We start from the raw sequence: 21,077 nt of genomic DNA, 5'->3' as shown, positions 1-21,077 counted from the left end.
TCTCTAAAAGGAAGAATGGGGTAGAAATCTAATAAATATGAGAAATATAGAGGCCTAGATGAGGCGACAGTAGCCAGGCATAGCAGGTAGATTAAGAAAAGAATAAATACAGTCTTGAGTTAAGAGCTTCTTGGATGGACAACAGATATCTGGCTATAAACATTCCTTCCAAAAATGAAATTCCTCTATTTATTATACTCTAAGCAAAGCCTCCAGCTTCTGCGGCTGCCATTTCTATATATGGTTCATATTGTTCATATTGAGAATATGAATGCTATAAAGAATTTAAAAGTGATCCCTCACTGTTACTTCAGCCATAGCTCATCGGGAGAACATCTGCCTTGCATGCAGAAGGTCCCAGATTCAACCCCGAACATCTCCAGGTAGGGCAACGAATGTGTCCTGAGTGGACAGCTATTACCAGGCAATTGGGGACAATAGTGTGCTAGATGGACCAAGGGTCTGCTTCACTTTAGGGCAGCTTCCTATCTCCCTAAATCATACCAGATGGGAATGCTTTCCTGGATGCTGACTGGGGTAAATCTGTCTTCTTTTCTACCTAAAGAGATGGACCTGAAACCTCAGGGAGTGGCTGTTAGTATTGACAGCACAGGGCCTAGATGCAGTGGTTTTCTATCTCCCAGGAATCAGCCAACCCTTTACAATGGAGTAGGAACTTCCTGCTGCTGAGGAGGTGAAGAGTATGAAGCATTTTTACTGATGTTAATGAAAACAAGTAGAACTTTGACTGTCTTTGTCTCAAATGGAACTATACTTCAGTCTGTCTGTGGTCCTTGAGCAGAAGGAGTTAACCAGAAGGAGAGTCAGTGTGTCCTAGTGATTGGCATGCCAGAAAAAGGGTGGGGGAGACTCAGGTTCAAATCCTAAGCTGCAGCTATGAAGCTAAGTCTACCCTACCACACAGGGATGTTGTGAAGACAACACTGGTGGGGCAGGGAATGTGTGTCACCCTGAGCTTCAAGGAGGAAATGCAATTTAAATCCCTGTTGTTACAGTGGGATTTGAGACCATCTCACTTAATCTGGATCAGGGCCTTGGAACTATTCATACCATTTCTTTTTCTATTACCCCAATCCCACAAAACAAATCCAACTAAGTTCTGCTAAGAGTAGACCCACTAAAATCAATGTACCTAAGTTATTCATGCTCCTTATTTCCCAGAGTGTGACTGACATCGGCTGCAGCTCTTAAAAGCCCACTCATGTTTTGCTTTGAAGGAATGCTATCAAATGGCCCCCATCTTTGCTTCCATGGGTTGTTCCTGTGGGACATCAACTTAAGAATCACAGAAGCCAATTCAGAAAGCCAAGCCTGGGTTACTCAAGCTGCCTGATGCTAAAGGAGAACAAAGGGACTCAGTGTCATTTCACAGCAGAAGGGGTGAAGCAACATGTCTTGTATGATTTGGCTCAGGATGGAAGATTCCTTGCCTTAGAGGCAATCAAGGGAATATAATAAGGGAACCATCACCTCCCTGAGTCACATCCCGGCATCCTTCTGGGCCCTTGTTTGAATGGTCCTCCTGGTGCTTATATATTGGGACAAGCACAACTTCACTTGGAGGCAGAGGGAGACAGAACAGCGGCTAGCAGAACTTTGATGCAAGAGCTCCTGTACTTATCAGTACTTCCACGGAACCAACTTGGGCCCCAGGTTATGGGTGCCCAGTGCCCGTGACGTCATGATGTCACATTGCAATGTGACATCTTTATGTCACACACATTCCCCGGCCTCAGAACCCGATTTCCCGTGTCACCGGAAGTCAGGTTCTGAGACCTCACAAGGCCTAGGATGGCATCTCTGAGGTCTCACAGGGCCTCGGACATGACTTCCGGTGCTTCATGAGGCACCAGATGTTGAGTCAGAGCCCTGCGATGTGGGTGCTCGGGCACTCAGAGCCCCCTATAGTTGGCGCCCCTGTCCAGCAGGAAGAGGTGGGTGTGGAAGAAATAACTCTGGGCTGACGATCACTGATAAATAAAAAACAAGAAAACCCTAGGTGGTTTAGGCTTTGATGCCAGAAATGTCCAGATTTGGACATCTGAGCTCACTTGTTTATACAACTTTTGCTCAGATCTCGTTTATACAATCCCTAGAAGAATATGGAACACAGGAAGCTGGCTTTTACTGTGTCAGACCTTTGGCCCATCTAACTCAGTATTGTCTACATAGTGTTGTGACCAATGTAAGTCCTATTCAGAGTAGACCTACTGTAATTAATGAACATGGCTAACTTGGATTCCTTGATCTAAATGGGCGTGCGTGCTCCCAGTTCAATACAACTCACTGACTGGCAACAGTTCTCCAGGGTTTCAGGCCAGAGTCTCTTATAGCCCTACCTGGAAATTCTGGGGGATTGAAGCTGGGAATTTCTATATGCAAAGCATGTGCTCTACCACAGAGCTACAGCCCTTTCCTCTGGAAGATGGGAAGCTGCCTTATACAATTGCTCAATCTACTCTGTATAGTTTACACTGGCAGTGGCTGTCCAGGACTTCAGGCAGGAGTCTCTCCCAGCCTTAGCTAGAGACGCCAGGGGTTGAATGTGCAGTCTTCTGCATGCAAATCAGGTGCCCTACCACTGAGCAGGAATGGGAATGCCCCTCAGAATCTGGACCTTCCTCATATAGAAGTTGACAGATAAAACTAGGCAAGATGAGAGCAATGAATACCTTCCCACCATCCCTTTCCACAATAGACCTTTACGTACTCAATAATTTATTTCATGCAGAGAGATTCCAGTTATTTATAGCATGTGCATTTTTTAGAGTTTTGCCTTGGCAGATGGTTAAAAGAAACTGTCTGCCTTGAAATTTTCAAATGATTGGTATTGGATATGAGACTCTAGAAGAAAGCCCTTTCCCTTCCTTGTGGTCCCTAAGTACTCAATACCTAAATGGGGGAAATGTGGAGCATGTGCTAATTTGGGGAACATCTGCATTTCACTGTCCTGGGTTCTCAAAACCAGATGGGACTATAGAGGTGAAGAAAAAACCTTCCATGTGGTGTTAATGAGCTGCCCATGCCAGTCCCCCACCATCAAAGAACTCTATTTTTTATTGCTGAAACATAAAAGGAACAATGGGGATTTCATTAACATCCAGACACTAATCTGAATATCAAGGCACATCTTGTAAATATGTACAGAAGGAAACTTTGATCTTGTTACTTCTTTAGCTGCACAGACCACCAAAACTGGAGCTAAAGACTTGGAGTGGCTGGCTGGGAAACTCATTCCTGAAAAGTTCTTTCCTAGAAAGAAGATGCTGTTATCATATTTATGGCTGCAAACATTAATCAGATGTAAGCTTGTGCCTTTGATGGTTTCTCTCCCAGTGAATGAGCTTTTGCATGACAAGGGCCATATTCACACCATACATTTAGAGCACTATAGCACCATGTTAAACAGTCATAGCTTCCCCCAAAGCTACCAGTCCCAGACTTCCCAGTGAAGAGAGGTTGATTGTTAGACCACTCTAGAAACTGTAGCTCTGCAAGGGGACGAGGGTCTTCTAAGAAATGTCAGCACCCATAATGAATTACAGTTCCCAGATTGTTTTTAAATTGGCTATTTAAAGTTGTATCATGGTGCTTTAAATTTAAGGTGTGAATAGGGCTAAGTTCAGTGTCCCTAGCCTGTCCCAAGTCAATCTAGAAGACTATTTAATGTGGCAGCTTGAATCGCCATGCAAATAACTGCACAGTGTCCTGGTTCCATCCTTTGCAAAAGAGGCGTATTACAGGTCTCATCTTTGGGGTCAAAGCACATTTGCTGCTCATGTGCCTGCCCACTGGAACTCTTGAAACATTAAAATGATGCAAACATAAGCTGGAGCAAGAGGGAAGTGGGGCTGATGGCAGAAAAGGTATATTATGGGCTGCCTGTCTTTTTTTTTTTGTTGTCTGCTGTACCTACACCCCATAGCAATTTAAGCCTACAATTTGGTTGGAGGCATGAACTGAAGGGTCAGAGCCAAAGGGTCAGTGTACAAGGGGCTATTGGCTTCAGGCCCTCAGCCATGGGCTGTAAACCATTGTGCAATCCAAGAACCTATTTGGGGAGATGCAAACACAAGGCACGTACCAGTAGAGCCAACCACTGTTGCAGGCTTGCTCTTGTGCCTGCCCTTCTCTGCCACAAGGTTGATGGTGTACTCTGTCCCAGCATCTAGGGACCTTAGGATGTGAGACGTGCTATCGGCAGGAATCTCCATTTCATTCTTCCTCCCATCAGGGGTCATGTAAGTAAGGCGATAGCGATCAATTTTAGCCCGGGGTATTTTCCACCGCAAAGTGAGAGTTGTCTCGGTAGGATCAGTGATTTCCAAGTCCTTGGGACGATCCAGATCTGTGTGCAAAGAGAAATAAGAGAATTGTAGAGTTGAGGGACCATTTTGGGTCATGTAGATCAATCTATTTAACAAGGCTCAGTTAATGAACAATTGTGTTTGGGTGGAGCTGGAGCAGTATATTCTGTTGATCTTGTTCTTCTGGACTACAAGCTGTGTAAAAAGTGCATAGAGAGGTTGAGTCTCCTTCTACTGAGAACTGTTATTGGAAGATTCCCAAACATTTGGTACTGTATTGCTTAAGAAACGTTTCCTCCTAATTTACTGAAAGGGTTGCAAAAGGGTTGTGGGGGTTGCAGGGGTGTGGAAGCAAAAAATGTAATGCATGTTGGGTACAGATACCCCCCCCCCCAAAGTGAACAGTATGGTACAAGTCCGCTCACCTTCTGTGGTGGGCAGCATTGTGGCCAGGTATCCAGGCCCATGCAGTGATCCCGTGGGGGGACAGGTTTTGACACCCCCTCATTGCCATCTCAGCCATGTCACCAACGTTTGAATTGCAGCAAGGGCAAAATGACCCCAGTGCATTTTAAGCAGCTAATGTGACCATACTGTACCCTTAAACACATTACATCTAGTAAGTATTTATCCTCTTCAGTGTAACAATCCCATGGATATTCAAAGAGTAATACCATTCTTTTAAAATCTTTGAATCCCCTTTGGCAGGTTTGGGATCTGAACACAGCCCTCAAGGCCTCTCTCTCCAACCCTCAAGACTGGGATACTTCCCAGGGCACAGCCCTCACTAGTCTTGCTTCACAAACTCCTTGAGTCTTTCTGCCTGGTGAAAATGTGTCTTCCTTGAACTCTAATAATGCAATCAGACTGCCTACATGGAGGAGATGGAGGGGTATGTGTGTCTAGAAACTGTATAATGGTGGCATTTACAATTGCCTTTCAACATACTTCTGTATCTGGCCCCGACTCCATAGACCTGTGGCCCTCAAAAGGTTGCTCAGAAGGGAATGTGGCCCTCGGGCTGAAAAGGGTTCCCCATCCCTGCCCTATGATGAAATTGTTAGTTGTGCAAACAGTGTTGCCTCTGCAAACCCTTAGATAGATCCTGTTGCTTGGCTGCAATTTTGTATGCGCTTTTGGGACACATTTCCTGATATAAGATACAGTGGTGAGCAGATGGCCTGCAGTTCAGACCTGGCTTAGTGACAACCACTGGTTGACCACCACTATTAGTGATTTGAAAGAAACTTTTTAGTCCATGCCAATGTCCTCTTCAGAAGTGGCTTCAAGAGGGAGGTAAAACAGCCCTACCCACATACCAGTTTTCTGACTCCCCTCTCTATTCCAGGACAGGCAGAGTGCCAGTTAGAAATTTGCTGATACAGGAGGAAAGAGTGCAGTGTGCTCCAAATTTACGTGGCTTTATGCATGACAGAGCCTAGCAAGCTCTCTCTGCAATTTTGAAATGTACATATATCCGCAGAACGTTGGCGCAATATTTATCCATTTTTTGAAATCACTGGTCTAGTTCAGTTCTGGGAACTTTGTTCTCTGTAGTTCTCTCTGCATTGAAAAAGGTATTGGTTCTAATCTAGATAATGTGAGTTGTACTCTTAAGAGTGCAGAAAAATCATTTGGGAAAGTATGTGGGATATTCTGAATGTTCATTCACCTGGTGCCCAAGGTAATTTAGCACTTCCTATGTGAATGCACACTGCATCCAACAAAAACACTGGCCGGGTTTGTATGTAATAAGCAAACACGTAGGCTCCCTGACAGGAGAATGAAGCCAATTTGCTTCTCCCCAGCCATTGTGGTGCTGTGCTGTGCCAGACTAAGCCATGGTTTGGCTCAGCATGTCATCCAAGCATTGAGCCAGGATTTACTCTCTCCAAACAGACCACGAGCTCATACAGGTTTGCTCTATAGTTTACAGCTTGTGGAGAGAGTTAAAGCACAAGTCCAGGTTTGAATGACCCTCTAAGCCAAACCACAGTTTAGCTAAGCATAGCAGCAAAGTGAGCAGGGAGGTGTAAGGCAGCCATGATCTCCTCTCTGGAAACCTGCACATTTGCTTATTTGCACCATACCACTATTTGGCTCAGGGTTACATACAAATGGGGAAAATGTGGGTTTCAAAGAGGTCTGTCTACAAGTTTTGGAAACCAATATCACAAGAAGGGAACCCCAACTATACACGCAAGTCCTGGTTTAAGTGGGCTGTGGTGATGGTCTACAGTTTCACTAACTGCCAGCCCATTAGAGAAAAAATAAATGATAATAATACTTATAATGATTCCTGTTTTCACTGGCTCCCCTTATTTTTCTAGGGCCCAGGGGCCAAATGTGGCCCTCCAAGCCTCTCTATCCAGCCCACAGGACTCCTCCCCAGGGCATGGACTCCTCCCCAGGCCATACCTTCTCCTCAATGCCCATCTCTCAGCAGCATTGCCCTGTGACTTTTTCAAGTGCTTTTGCCTGAATCGTATGTGACATTGAATTGTGATTATTCCCCTTTCTTCCCTGGATGGAGGATGTTGAAAGGTATGTGTGTGTTTAGAAACCTCTCACTTCTGCAAAGCTGGAATGGAGCCTACTTTTTGCCTCTGGCCACACCCACTACTAGCGTGCATCTCTAAAAGGGATGCCCCTGAGGGGAAGCATCCCTTGAGCTGGAAAAGCTTCATTACTCCTGTAATGCTGAGTGTTTAATGGAGACTGTCACAGTCAGGGTCATGCTGCAGCCCTGGGTGACAATACTTAAGACCTGCATAATGTATTCTGTGGCTCAGGAACCCAGGCATCAGTATCTTAAGCTGGGGAAGATGGAGAAAGTATTTATATCAAATCTGGACAATCCAAAGGCTTTGTACTGCTAGTCGATCACTGCTGCTATTCCTTTCTGTGTCTGAAGAGGGCACTGAAGCCTGGCTACACATACAATCCACAGCCCCGGGCTTCCTGGCAGGCAATTTGTTTCCTATTATAAAGAAGATGAGACATTTTCCTACCAGTTCCAGCATTAATAGTGGAAGGAGAGCTCTCTTTGTCCTGCTTCACAGCTGTCACTCCAATGCCATATTCTGTTCCTGGCCTGAGACCTAAACAACAACAGCAACAACAGAAATAGCTCTTTATTCATTTTGCCATTTGATGAAAGAAGTTTCAATTAATTATATGTTCTTAAATCAATTAATATATTAAACAAGTATACATTTTCATAGGAATAAAACCTTAGTTGTGAAGATTTTAAAAGTGCAATTATTTATCTTTTATATTAAACATATATTTTTTGCCATCTCTGTCAGTCAAAAAGGTGTCCCCTCTTTTATTTAATAAAAGATATTAAGAACTTGTGAATGCCACAGCATGATAGGATTTGTAGTCTTATAACTAGCCCTGCATGATAAGATTTGTAGTCTTAAGAATGCAATCCAAGCCTGAGGCCATGCAACGTATATAGACATTTGGTCCAACAGTAACTTGACTACCTTTCAGGTGAACCATACCTGTGAGTGTAGCTTTGGTTGTGGCTTGGTCACTTCTGGGTACTGTGACTTCAGCATGATCTCCACCAGAAATGGGGGCATACTTAATTCTGTAAGCTTCTGGTGTTGCTTGGCTGTTCTTCCATTCCAGCGTGATGGTGTTGTCTGTCTGAGACAGGTGTTTCAGATTTTTGGGAGCATCCAGTTCTGGGCAGAAGAAGGAAGGTGGTTAACTGTTAGCAAAGTTTGTGTATGCAGAACTGCAGGGGAAGCTTTGGGCTTAACAAATGTTAGGACATGTTCCCCATTAGTGATGGGCAAACTTCCTTCTGCTCTGTTCAGATTTGGTTCAGCATTTATGAACTATCTCTTTCTAACAGCACAGTGGTTTCTGCCCAGTGCCAAGCCTACTCACAGTAGACTCATCGGCATTAATGGACATTTAGTGGGTCTACCCTGAGTAGAACCTAGTTGGATACAACCCAATACTTTCAAGCTTGGTATGTTAGCATAGATAGGAAATCTGTAGCCCTTCAAGTGTTGCTACACTACAATCCCAGTGAACACTAACCATTAGCCATGCTGGTTGGTACTGAAAAGGATTGGCATTCAGCAACATCTGCAGACTGCAGGACTACAAGTTCCCCACCCTTGTGATAGAGCAGTAGTTTTTGGATTAAATCCCAGGGTGCCTTGGTGTTCCTCAGAAGATTCTCAAAAGATTCCTCAATGTGGTGGCACACCAGTGTTCCCAGTACTCCCAAGCATTTCCAGAGAAGTTTTTCTGCAGATGCGCTTTGGGTGAGCTTTGGTGCACATCTGCAGTTCATGTGGAGCAATAGTGATGCTCAAAGGCTTAACTAGTACACTGAATGTGCCCCGTGGATTGCTCCATAATGTTCTGCAGTGCACCATGGTTCCAAGGCAGTTATTTGTTGTCAGAAAAGTAAAAAAAGGATTGAATCAATTCTCCGAAAGTAGATAGTTTTAAAAGTAATGGATTTGGTACTTGGTAGAAGTCTGCTCTGAGCTTGCAGAGCTCAAGGGCAACACGCACTGGCCTCTGCAATCAGCCAATAGACCAAGGCCCGCTGGGGGGCTGCTCCCCCTGTCTCCCAGGAAGAACGTCATGTCAAGAAAGAGACTAGCCTGGACCCATCCATTGACTGAAGGACACCCTGCTCCAACTACCTGTTGGAGTTCTTGAACTGGAACTGTAGAAGCAGGTAATGGAAAAGAACACTCTGGTCCCAACCATTGGCCAAAGGAGCAAAAGTCATCAGCTGCTATTCAGGCAAGAACTCCAGCAAGAGAAGACCAGCCTGGTCCCAACTTGTAGCTTATGGTTTGCCAATTTGCTCTGATCATACACTTTGCTTTGCCAAGTGATCTGGGAGAAAGTCAGATCCAGTACAATTAATACAAGACCTGACAAGCACATCGAGCTGAAAAGGGAAGTGGGAAAGTGTGTCTGTCTTCCAACTTCCTCCCCCAGCTCTATGCAGTTCTCAAGGGATGAAAAAAAGTAAATTCCTCACTACCTCATGACTAAAAGGGCATTGAGTGAGAGGGAGCTCAGTGGGTCTATTGGCACCAAAGTTATAATTCAAGGACACCATTGCATCCTTCGCTGCCACACTGGAAACCATGGTAGGTAGGTAGGTGAACTCTGACCACTTATTACCTGTGACAAAGGTTTCCGTCACAGGGTCACTCTCCATATCCCCACGTCGGGACACTAGGGTCACCTCATATTCAGTATGTGGTTTCAGATTCCCAATAGAGTATTGGCTATCATCCTTTGAGAGGTCGATGGTTGTTCGGTCCCCTGGGACATCCTTGGGCCCAAAAGTCAGCTCAACACCATCAATCTCAGCCAATGGTTTAAACCATGTGATCAGTGCTGTAGTGTCTGTAACATCATTTGCCTCGATCTGGCTGGGGGCATCAAGCTCTGTTGAGTACGAAAAAGGATGAGACAGGGATTTAGAATATTTGGATACCATACAACTCTTTGATGAATAGGCTTTTTAAAGGGTGCAAAAATAAATTTGAATGAATTGCAAAAATTATCTGGGGTGGGGGTGTGCAGAGACCATACATCTCCATCTCAAAACAGTCTTCATTTTCATTTAATTAATTAATTAGTTGGCTAGTTAATTTACCACATTTTCTAATTTTCTCTGTACTGTATCTAATAAAACATATAAAACTTGATAAAATGTTTTCCACATGTGGTGAGCAGCTATTCAATCTGACAGTTGCTACAGGCACATGCAGAGAGCCCCCCCCCTTCCCTAACCCACTCACTAACCCTCTGGGGAAATCCATATTCTTTTTGCAGCAGCAAGGAGAACTGCAGTGACATAAAGTGCCTTTATTGTTCCTCTTTACTGCTGTAAGAATCTAGACACAGCAGGAAGGTGACCCAACAGAAATACAGAGAGATAGTTTTTTCAACGGATGGCTCTACATCCTCCACAGTTCCATTGTACTCTTCCTTTTCCTATCCCAATGTGTGTCAATATTATCTCACTAGTCTCTCCAACAGTGTTGGCTCCCAGTTCTTGTGGGGCATCTGGAAGGAGGCTGTCAGTGGGCCCCCAGCCCTTGCTTTTCAATTAGGCCTCCTCCCCACTATGAAATGAGTAGCCACACTATGTGAGAGGTTAAAGGTAAAGGGACCCCTGACTGTTAGGTCCAGTCGCAGACGACTCTGGGGTTGTGGCGCTCATCTCACTTTATTGGCCAAGGGAGCCAGCGTGCAGCTTCTGCGTCATGTGGCCAGCATGACTAAGCCACTTCTGGCAAACCAGAACAGTGCACGGAAACACCGTTTACCTTCCCGCCGGAGCGGTACCTATTTATCTTCTTGCACTTTGACGTGCTTTCAAACTGCTAGGTTGGCAGGAGCTGGGATCGAACAACGAGAGCTCACCATGTTGCGGGGATTTGAACCACCGACCTTTCGATCGGCAAGCCCTAGGCTCTGTGGTTTAACCCGCAGCGCCACCCGTGTCCCACCTATGTGAGAGGTTAGGTGACTGCAATTCTGAGAAGCAAATTATCTTTCCAATTGCTGCCCGTTACATTGTGGAGGTGAGGAAGGGAGGACATGTGAGAAAGGTTTCAACTCCCATGACTTGCTCCTTGGCTATCATGCCCCAAACCAAGAATTCTCATGTGCCAAGTGGTCCTACCACAGGAGTTCCAAGGAGGAGACTTGGTTCTTCCCATGTGGACCTGCTGGAACCAGATCCCTCATCTTGTTCCTTGAGCTCTAAGGAGATTACTGACCAATGGGTGAAACCTGACCAGTGGGTGGACCAGAGATTCCCCAGAGGATCAGGAAAGACTTGAGGAGCTTTCTTTAAAGAAAGAAGGGAGATGGGTATGTTCAGAAAGAAAAGACTGAGAGGTGAAATGATAGCCATCTTCAAATATTTGAAGGTCTGTAACACGGAAGGTGGACCAAGCTTATTTTCTGGTGCTCCAGAGGGTTGGATCTGAACAAACGGATTCATATTACAAGAAAGGAGAATCTGACTAAACATTAGGAATAAAGTTCTGGTGGTAAGAGCTGTTTGACAATGGAATGGACTACCTTGGGGAGTCATGGACTCTCCTTCATTTGAGGTTTTCAAACAGAGTTTGGATGGCTATCTGTCAATGAATCTTTAGATATGATTCTTGTGTTGCAGGGGGTTGGACTAGTCAACCATTGATGTCCCTCCCAACCCTACAGTTCTATGATTCTGTAATTCTAAGTCCCCCAGCTTGAAACTTTGCTGTGCAGAAGACACCAATGTGCACAGAAAAAGTAACAGGCCCTTTAAATAAGATTATACACCAGTTATCCAACTCCTGAATTTTAAAATGAACTGCTTTTGGGCAGGCTAAGGCTTTGACTGAGTCAGATAAAGACAGTCTCATATTGCCCAAGTTTGAGTTGGGCCATCTGGAGTGTTCTGCAGCTGTTGAGGGGCAGGGTGTCTGGTGAGAAGAAGGAGCTCTTCTTGCATGGGGCCTTTTCCAGCAGTGGAAGTTAAGAGGAAGAGGTTGGTTTGACTGGTTTGTTTTCTCCCTTCCCTTTCACAGCACAGGCTCTAGTGTTTGCTGTCAGACCTTGGCATCTCATTTTCTCACTATGGAAAGAGCACTGATTTTTCAGTATTCTGCAATTGCAGTCTCTATTGGGAAAAATAGCGGGTGGCGCTGTGGGTAAAACCTCAGCGCCTAGGACTTGCCGATCGCATGGTCGGCGGTTCGAATCCCCGCGGCGGGGTGCGCTCCCGTCGTTCGGTCCCAGCGCCTGCCAACCTAGCAGTTCGAAAGCACCCCCTGGGTGCAAGTAGATAAATAGGGACCGCTTACCAGCGGGAAGGTAAATGGCGTTCCGTGTGCTGCGCTGGCTCGCCAGATGCAGCTTGTCACGCTGGCCACGTGACCCAGAAGTGTCTGCGGACAGCGCTGGCTCCCGGCCTATAGAGTGAGATGAGCGCACAACCCTAGAGTCTGGCAAGACTGGCCCAAACAGGCAGGGGTAGCTTTACCTTTACCTTATTGGGAAAAATAGATTCAAATCAACTAAGTAGTCTTTAGTGTTAAAATGTTCTCCAGTGATAATGCTTGTGGTTTGGATATAGAGTACTTCATTATGCTTTTGTTGATGACCTTGCTCATCCTTTGTTTGGTGAGAAGCCTCTTGAAGATTGCAGCAACTATCAGTTTTGACAGTTGCTACAGTCATCCACTGCAAATGCCATCCATTCTAGCTTTCTCTCAGCATTGCTGCTTGCTCACCTTCCCAGGTTATCTATTTTCTTCTCGCAACAAACAAGAGAAGCAACTCACTAAATAGTCAAACTAATAACTGGCACAGTCACCTAGAGGCTAATCACATTCAGTTGCTACTTACTTGTTGTTATTACCCTGGAGAGGCCAGGTCCTCTGGTTTGATTCTTCACAACATAAAGAGACACATTATATTGTTGTCCTGGTGCCAAGCCTGGTTGCAGATACGATGTTTGAGGCTTCTTTAGACTGTTCCTGATTCCCACATTGTCTTCCTCCTTCTGCAATGCATAAGTTAAACAATTGGAATTTAAAGAAGCAAGAAATGTAACCAGGACCCTTCACATCACAAGGGACCCACTCATAGGTCATATCTTTCCTTACCAGGCTGTTAAAAACAATCTCCCATCCACTGAATGGGATGTCCAGGGGGTCCCACTCCACCTCCACTGATGTCTCTTTAATAGATTTGAACTTCAAGCCATCTGGAGCGGGCAAATCTGGAAAGCAATAGCAGAAAGCAGATGCATGAGGCATGGCTTCAGCATTCAAACCATATTCATTAAAATATATATATTGAAATACCCCCAACACTATATGCTGGAACACTACTTGAAAGCCAGTAAGCTACAAAGAAGAAATCCGACATACTGGGAACACACTATCAAATCTTTCCCCTGTCATTCTTGAGGAAGGCCCAGGATTTAGGACTAAAACAAAGCAGTTCCTCCAAATCCATCAACTCATTGGAAGGTTGCAAAAGGCCACATTCCTGTTTGCAATGTGGGGTGGGGCGTGAGGGTACGCCTTTCAACCGATGTCAGCGACTGGGCTCAATAACTGATTCTGCCCCAACTGGGCTAGGCAACTGGAGCACTTTCAGAGACCTTCCAGTTCTGGAAAGCAGGTCTCAGTGCACTGGACTCACAACTGTGCATTGTGAGCACCAGACTCAGCAGAGAATAAATAACGCGGAAGCTAGCTGTGAAGCATAGCTTCTTTTATTTCTAATAGCTACTGCAAACTAAAGAACTTCTGGCTTACATGAGTGTTACAGCTCCCACTCAGTCATCTAGTCACTACATAGATAAGACTCTCTCCACACACAGAGTCAGGCAGGCAGTCAGGAGTGGAAGAGAAGAGCAGTTTCCACCCCCTCTTTTCTGAAAACATCAGATCAGGAGATTCTAGAAAATGGGAGGGGGTGAAAATATCAACAGGGCAGGAGGGAGGGGGCTGTAAAAATGGCTTAAATCTTTTCATGCTCTGCTCCTTGGCCCATTTCCCCCCTTTGCCTACATGTTGTCATTCCAGAGTAAGAGCATTGCCTTCACTCAGGTTTGGCTTTCTGATGAAGCGCCTTCCTGCTTTGTTCTGCAAGGGGCAACACAGAGAACTAGGAGGAAGAAGCTGATAGGCAGTTCTACCCTCTGGGCTGGTCCTAAGTAAAAAAGGTAGGCAGGTGAGAGCTGGCAGGGCTGTGTCAGGCCCCATTCACCCTACTGGACCAGCCTCCTTTTCTAAATAAAATGTGTTTTGCACTTGGCTAGTATTGGAGAAAGGATTTCTGAACCAGGGGAAATGATGGTTGCCCCAACTAGTACCTACTTAATTACATCTGGGCTCATAGCATAGAAGCAATAACATAGAAGCAAACAGCAGTGCATTCATGTATTCCATCCTGATTTTACAGGAAGGTAAGTGTTTTGTAGACAAGCGAGTTAGTTGAATGGCTCAGCTGGGCTTTAATGTACTTACAAGTGGCTACACGGGCACTAATTGGGATGCTCTTCTTGTTTTTCAGGATGGCAAAAACACGGATGAAGTATTCCACACCAGGCTCCAGCTCTCGGATGGTGGCTGATGTATGGTTCCCAGGCACTCTGAACTCAAAGTCTAGGCCACCAGTTCCGGTAGGGATGTAGGTGATGAGGTATTCAGTGACCACATTTTCATTCTTCCATTCCAGGTTGACAGTCTTGTCAGTCACATCTGTAACTGTCAGATCTTTTGGAGGCAATACTAACAAGAGAAATTAAAAGATAAAATAAAAACATGTACTATGGCAGAGAATCAAATGGCATGTGTTTTTAACACTGAGACACAGATCATTTGCCCTGCTAAGGGCTAGGCTGCATGATCAGGGTAGTCATTTTGGACTGTAGGTAGGGAATAAGGGTTCTGATGGCTCCCACCAGCACCCTATGTACGCTAGAACCTGGATTTCATATTGCTTGTTGTTGTTGTTTTTAGACCCTATGCTGTTCAACACAGTACAGTTAAAAGAGATCTCTATTAAATGTTTGTGCTGAACCTTTAGCTTGTTTCTAACTTTGAAGCCATCTGCACTATGCATTTAGAACAGTATCATAGCACTTTAAACTGTAACAGCTTCCCTCAGAGAATCCTGGAAACAGTTTGTTTAGGGTGCTGAGAGGAGGTTGTTTTTCTCTTCACTCTAGCCTTCTCTTACTTCCCCTCCATGCTTTAAAGCTCTGTCCAAGTGCTCTTTTTGTTGTTGCTGCTCCTGAGCTTTCCCCACAAAAACCTGCTCTTTACAGCTGAATTGGAGGAAACGGAAATCCACAGAAAACCCAAATTGCTTTTTGTTGCACTTCAGTTTTAAAGAGCAGGTTTTCATAGGGAAAGCTCTGGGGAGGAAAAGAAAGTGTACTCAGGCTTGGAACTTTAAAGTGCAAACCTCTGCCTAGAAAGTGTGGGGCAAAATGGGCCAATGACAAAATGAGCCATAGATATTGGTTACAAAATATTAAGTAAAACTACAAAAGATTATGTACCGGTGGTACTTGACACCCAGAAAAATTAGTGAAAATGTATTTAAAAGGGTCTAATTTATGCTGGAAGTGCCACGACGTGGAGGGAACCCTGATCCATATGTGGTGGTCATGCAAATATGCTCATGTAAATTATCCACACAGAATTAAAAACAGATTCTCAAACTCACATTTCCCCAAATACCAGAGGCCTTTCCATTAGAGATAATAGGTGATGACATTTCAAAAAAGGCACTCAATATTTTTTTTGTACGCAACCACTGCAGCTAGAATAGTATATGCAAAAAAAAAAAAAAAAAAGGCAAGAAGAAGAGATACCCACAAAGGAAATTTGGCAGAACAAATGGATAGAATGCATAGAATTAGTAACCATGATGGCAAAACTAAGGAATAAGGATGAGTTAAAGATAAGAAAAGAGTGGAGATGTTTTGGAGATTATCTTACAGGGTATAATATACAATTTAACCTACAAGTAGGAGTTAACATATGAGTAGCAGATAACATCAAAAAGGAAGTCTTGAAATGATAATGGGTAAAATATGAGGATATGCAGCAGATCAAGATTTCCAAAGTATGCCTCAGAGAGATGGATTAGGAAGTCTTTGGAAAAGAAGTGATGAATACAGTACAATGTGTGCATAAAAGCTGTTAAAATTTCATAAATAAAAACAAATAAAAGAATGATGAGGATGGTTCATCCATGTGGGCAACTGCCCCACCTTGCCTCTCACTGGGAACCCATGCACATAATGGTAACTGTTTGGGTGGTACTTACCATCAGAACAGTCATCGCCTACATAACCTTCTTCACAGACACACTGTCCATTGACACAGCGACCGAGATCATTGCAGTTGTTGGGGCAGGACTGCTCGCTGCAATCTTGTCCCTGGTATCCCTCGTCGCATATGCACACTCCGTTGATGCAGCGCCCTTGATTGTTGCAGTCTTTGGGGCACTGCAGTTGACTGCAGTCTACCCCGGTGAAGCCCTCTTCACAAACACACTGCCCGTTCATGCAACGGCCTCGGCCACTGCAGTTGTTCACACAGGCCAGTTCTCGGCAGTCATCCCCAACAAAGCCTTCATTGCAAACACACACACCATTGATGCAGCGCCCACGGTTGTTGCAGTCATTGGGGCAGGTCCTTTCAGCACAATCCTCCCCTGTGTAGCCCTCATCACACACACATTGGCCATTGATGCAGCGACCATGCCTGTTGCAGTCTTTTGGGCACCGCAGTTCACTGCAGTCCACCCCAGTGAAGGCGTCATCACACACACACTTGCCATTGACACAGCGTCCCCGGTCATTGCAGTCATTGGGGCACTGCAGCTGCCCACAGTCCTCACCCACAAAGCCCTCGTTGCACACGCACTGCCCATTGATACACCTTCCATGGTTGTGGCAGTCATTAGGGCATTTCAAGTCTCCGCAGTCATCCCCCATAAACCTCTCATCACACTCACACTGCCCCTTGATGCAGCGGCCACGGTTGTTGCAGTCATTGGGGCACCGCAGTTCACTGCAGTCATCTCCCATGTACATTTCATTGCACACGCACTGGCCATTCACACAACGACCGTGGTTGTTGCAGTCACTGGGGCATCTCACTTCTCCACAGTCAAGGCCCAGGAAACCCGCATGGCACACACATTGTCCATTAATGCAACGGCCGCGTTTGTTGCAGTCTTTGGGGCACCTCCGGTCGGCGCAGTCATCCCCCATGAACCCTTCATAGCATACACACGAACCCTTGTCACAATGACCATTCCCATGGCAGTTGCTGGGACAAGTCATTTCCCCACAATCTTCTCCAGTGAACCCAGCATCGCAATAGCAGGTCCCATTAACGCAACGGCCACGGTCGTAGCAGTCGTTGGGGCAAATAAGCTCACTGCAATCTTCTCCAGTGTAACCTTCATCACACTCACACTCCTCCTCCACACAGCGCCCACGGTTATTGCAGTTATTGAGGCACAGGGATTGGCTGCAGTCTGTCCCACTGAAGCCTTCTGTACAGATGCACTGCCCATTGACGCATTTCCCATTCTCACTGCATGGCACCAAGCAAACTTCCTGGCTACAGTCCTCCCCGGCGTAGCCATCAAAACACACACACTTGCCATCAACACATTTGCCTTGGTCATTGCAGTCCCCAGGACATGTCAGTTGCCCACAGTCCTCCCCTGTGAAGCCTTCATCACAAATGCACTTGCCATTGACACATTGCCCTCTGTTGTTGCAATTCTGGGGGCATTCTGGTTCAGAGCAGTTGGGGCCCTTCCAACCAGGTTCACAGATGCAGCCACAGACATCATTACTGTAGTTTCCCCGTCCACTGCAGTAGGGAGTAGCATCAATGTGACCTGTGCCAGTGAAACAAGGAAGCAGGCCATCATAAAAAAATACAGCAATGGCTAACAAAGAAGCACCAGAAAACATAATGGATTAGAAGTTTCCCTCCGTTAATATAAACACATGAGAAGAGCCCTGCCGGATCAAGCCAACAGCCCATCTAGTCCAGCATCCTGTTATCACAGTGGTTGCCTGGATGCTTATGTAGCTGTTTTTGTAACCCACTTACATTCTTATCGTGGCATTAAGCAATTAATGATAATGAGAAGTTGGTTCGCTGACTTTTTTGCCTTCCTTGGCATCCTTGATTCATAAACCTGCACTGAAAAAACATGGTGGGGAGGAATCTCAATAACTGCAAATGTATGTGTGAATGAGGGATTGTTTTCGTGTGGCCTTTTCGAGCCTGTTCAGAGCTCACTGGATGAAGGGTGCATGGAGAATGCTTTTAAAGGGCTGACAACAGGGGCCTGTATGACCATGCTCCTGCTAAGGCCCGTCCTCTAGTAGGGTGCCTATAGCCAATACCAAGTGCTTCCTAACTGTTATGTACCACCTCCTTGTATATAGTCTATCCACCTACCCAGGGGTGGGAAACACAGGCTCCAGAGCTATACACAACCCTCTATGCCTCTTTTTTTGGCCCTCAAAAGGACTCTCTCCAGACCATAGACCCTCCCACAGGCTGCACCCAGCCTGAGTACATTTGGGTGGCTGGAATGCTTCTTTGATAATGCTTCTTGCTTGCCTGGATGGGAGATGGAGAATTGTGATGTGTGTGTACAGACCTCTCACTTTTGCATGGCCAGAATGCAACTTATTGCACAAAAGTGAGATAGAATCCCTAGCTACCCACCGTCTATTCACAACACACCATTTTAAACAGGGAAAAGTACCAGCCACACTGGGGTTTATTTTGTGACTGCTAATAGGATTTAATATTGATTCCCCTTTAAATGTTGAATGTTCTATGCATTTTGTGTTCTGAATGTGTAAGTAGGCTCTTTGAAGAAATATTTGGGAATGTGAGGTATACATTATTAAAGAGAATGAACAAATAAAACAATTGCACCCTGTACCTGTTATCCATCATGGGCCTTTCTCGACTACAACTTCCTTTCCTGATTTATTTATTTTGGTCCACCTAATAGATTGAAAGCCTTTTAGGACAGCAGACATCTGAGGAATCTGCAGTTTATTGTGCAGCATTTCTGAATCCCACAACAATAGCACCTTTTGTTATGGCTTGGTGGTATAACATCTGCTCTGCATGCACTGGGCCATCTGCTCCAGAATTCGGCAGCTGGTCTGGTTACTGGGAGTGGTAGTGGTAGTTTAGACCATATAACACCAGTCCTGAAAGACCTACATTGGCTCCCAGTATGCTTCTGAACACAATTCAAAGTGTTGGTGCTGACCTTGAAAGCCCTAAATGGCCTCGGCCCAGTATACCTGAAGAAGCATCTCCACCCCCATTGTTCAGCCCAGACACTGAGGTCCTCCTCCGAGGGTCTTCTGATGGTTCCCTCACTGCAAGAAGTGAGGTTACAGGGAGCCAGGCAGTGGGCCTTCTCAGTGGTGGCACACTGTGGAATGCCCTCCCATCAGATGTCAAGCAAATAAACAACTATCTGGCTTTTAGAAGACATCTGAAGGCAGCCCTGTTCAGGAAGTTTTTAATGTCTGATGTTTTATTGTGCTTTTAATTCTGTTGGGAGCCACCCAGAGTGGCTGGCAAAAACCAGCCAGATGGGTGGGGTATAAAAAATAAATTATTATTATTATTATTATTATTATTATTATTATTATTATTATTCCCAGCATCTCCTGGTAGGACAGGAAGTGCTCCCTGCCTGAAACTTTGGAGAGCTGTTGCCAGTCAGTGTAGACAATGCTCGACTAGATGGACCAGTGGTCTGACTCAGCATAAGGCAGCTTCCTTTGTTCCTAACTCAGCACCCCAGTCATTACATTGTTGAAGGGCCACAGCTCAGGAGTTGGAGCATCTGCTTTGCCATACCTATTGCTGGTTGTCCACTGGGGCAGCACCCGGATCCACTGGTGCACTGGTCTCGCAGAGAGGACACCAGTCCCTCCAGTTCCTCCAACCTACTTAGGAGATCCTTGATATCAGGGGCTGCTGCACAGCCACAAGCCCGCCGTGGGATGTTTATCCTGTGTGTGAAGACAATCTGGTTCTCCTCATTCAATGTATGCTCCTGGTATTGCTTGTCCTGCTCAGTCTGAGTCTTGAGTTCTGAGTCGCCACTTGCTGAGTCCAAGTCCACAGAGCAGAGGTTGCCTGCGGGGACTTTAATATTGTAGACATGGTTAAAGACCACAGGCTGGTTGTCCTCCGGCAATGTGACATTGAGTCCAGCCTCCCTCTTCTGCCGAATAATTCTTTTGATGAGTCCACCATGAACATGTTGATGGAATAAAGCGATGGTCACCAAGGCCAGTACCCAAACATGGAGGCCCATGTTGAGGTTCAGTTCCTTGGGAATTCTCTTATGGCTTCAAATCTCCTTTATGTTCACAATAGAAAGGAACAATGAGAAAAGCTCGTTTCGATGTGATTGTGCCGATCAGCTCTCCCTCCTATCAATGGTCCTGCAACAGTTAAAGTTACATGGAGCAAGTTACTTCTCTGTGAAACCAATATCATGACAGGGTGGTTGACCTCCAGGAAGAGGTCAGCAGTGAGTTCAGAAGCGATCAGTTTGCAACTGAATAAGACCTTCAAAACTGTGGTGAAACAGAGTGGCAGATGCAGACTCTAGGATATGCTGAGCCCAAACCATTTAAGTTGTTGTGGAGTCAACACCAGCACCTTGAACCAAATCTAGAAAGTGATATGGAATACAGATGGGTGAACACCCCTTGGCTTGATCTAGAAGAAAATGTGTCCTTCTGAGCTTCCTTGATTGGTGGGGAAGGTCCTCATCATCTGGATGAGGCCTTTGTGTGGCTCGTGAAATATTAGCCTGCGGTGGGGAACCTTAGGTCTGGGGGCTAAATGCAGCCTTCAAGGTCTCTCTACCTGGCACTTTGGACTCTTCCTGAGCTACACCCACTCTCCCTAGGCCATGCCCATCACCAGTCCTTTTCCATGTCCTCCCTTGAGTGCTTTTGCTTGGCTGGAATGAGTCCATGGACTATTACAATGCCTCTTGCTTGACTGGATTATGTTTGTGTGCATATTTGGCACGGTTGGGATGTAGCCAACTGTACAGAAGGTAAGAGTTACATCTGTTGCCACACCCATTTTTGCATCTATTGTTGTTGCTCTTGTTGTTATTCTACCACACTAT

General features: G+C 45.4%; 1 protein-coding gene across 7 annotated transcripts in view; it reads right to left on the bottom strand.

Moving 5' to 3' along the window:
- Positions 1–21,077, bottom strand: part of TNC (tenascin C) — a 79,149-nt gene that overhangs the window by 32,701 nt on the left and 25,371 nt on the right. For 5 of the 7 annotated variants that reach the window (XM_083721569.1, XM_083721563.1, XM_083721565.1 and 2 more), the window contains exons 2-10: positions 19,784–20,376; positions 16,182–17,774; positions 14,369–14,632; positions 12,995–13,110; positions 12,735–12,891; positions 9,501–9,770; positions 7,838–8,023; positions 7,340–7,429; positions 4,106–4,369 (exon numbers count right to left, since the gene is read on the bottom strand). In XM_083721569.1, the coding sequence (XP_083577695.1) occupies positions 4,106–4,369; positions 7,340–7,429; positions 7,838–8,023; positions 9,501–9,770; positions 12,735–12,891; positions 12,995–13,110; positions 14,369–14,632; positions 16,182–17,774; positions 19,784–20,246 (3,403 nt within the window). In that variant the 5' untranslated portion in view covers positions 20,247–20,376. The remainder of the gene's footprint in view (positions 1–4,105; positions 4,370–7,339; positions 7,430–7,837; positions 8,024–9,500; positions 9,771–12,734; positions 12,892–12,994; positions 13,111–14,368; positions 14,633–16,181; positions 17,775–19,783; positions 20,377–21,077) is intronic. The other 2 variants (XM_083721564.1, XM_083721568.1) reach the window with 1 other exon arrangement.

The sequence above is a fragment of the Podarcis gaigeae genome (genome assembly GCF_964106915.1).
Source record: "Podarcis gaigeae genome assembly, chromosome: Z".
In the NCBI taxonomy this organism is placed as follows: Eukaryota; Metazoa; Chordata; class Lepidosauria; order Squamata; family Lacertidae; genus Podarcis; species Podarcis gaigeae.
The sequence above is the reverse complement of the archived record's forward strand: the minus strand, read 5'-3'. Positions and strand labels throughout refer to the sequence as shown.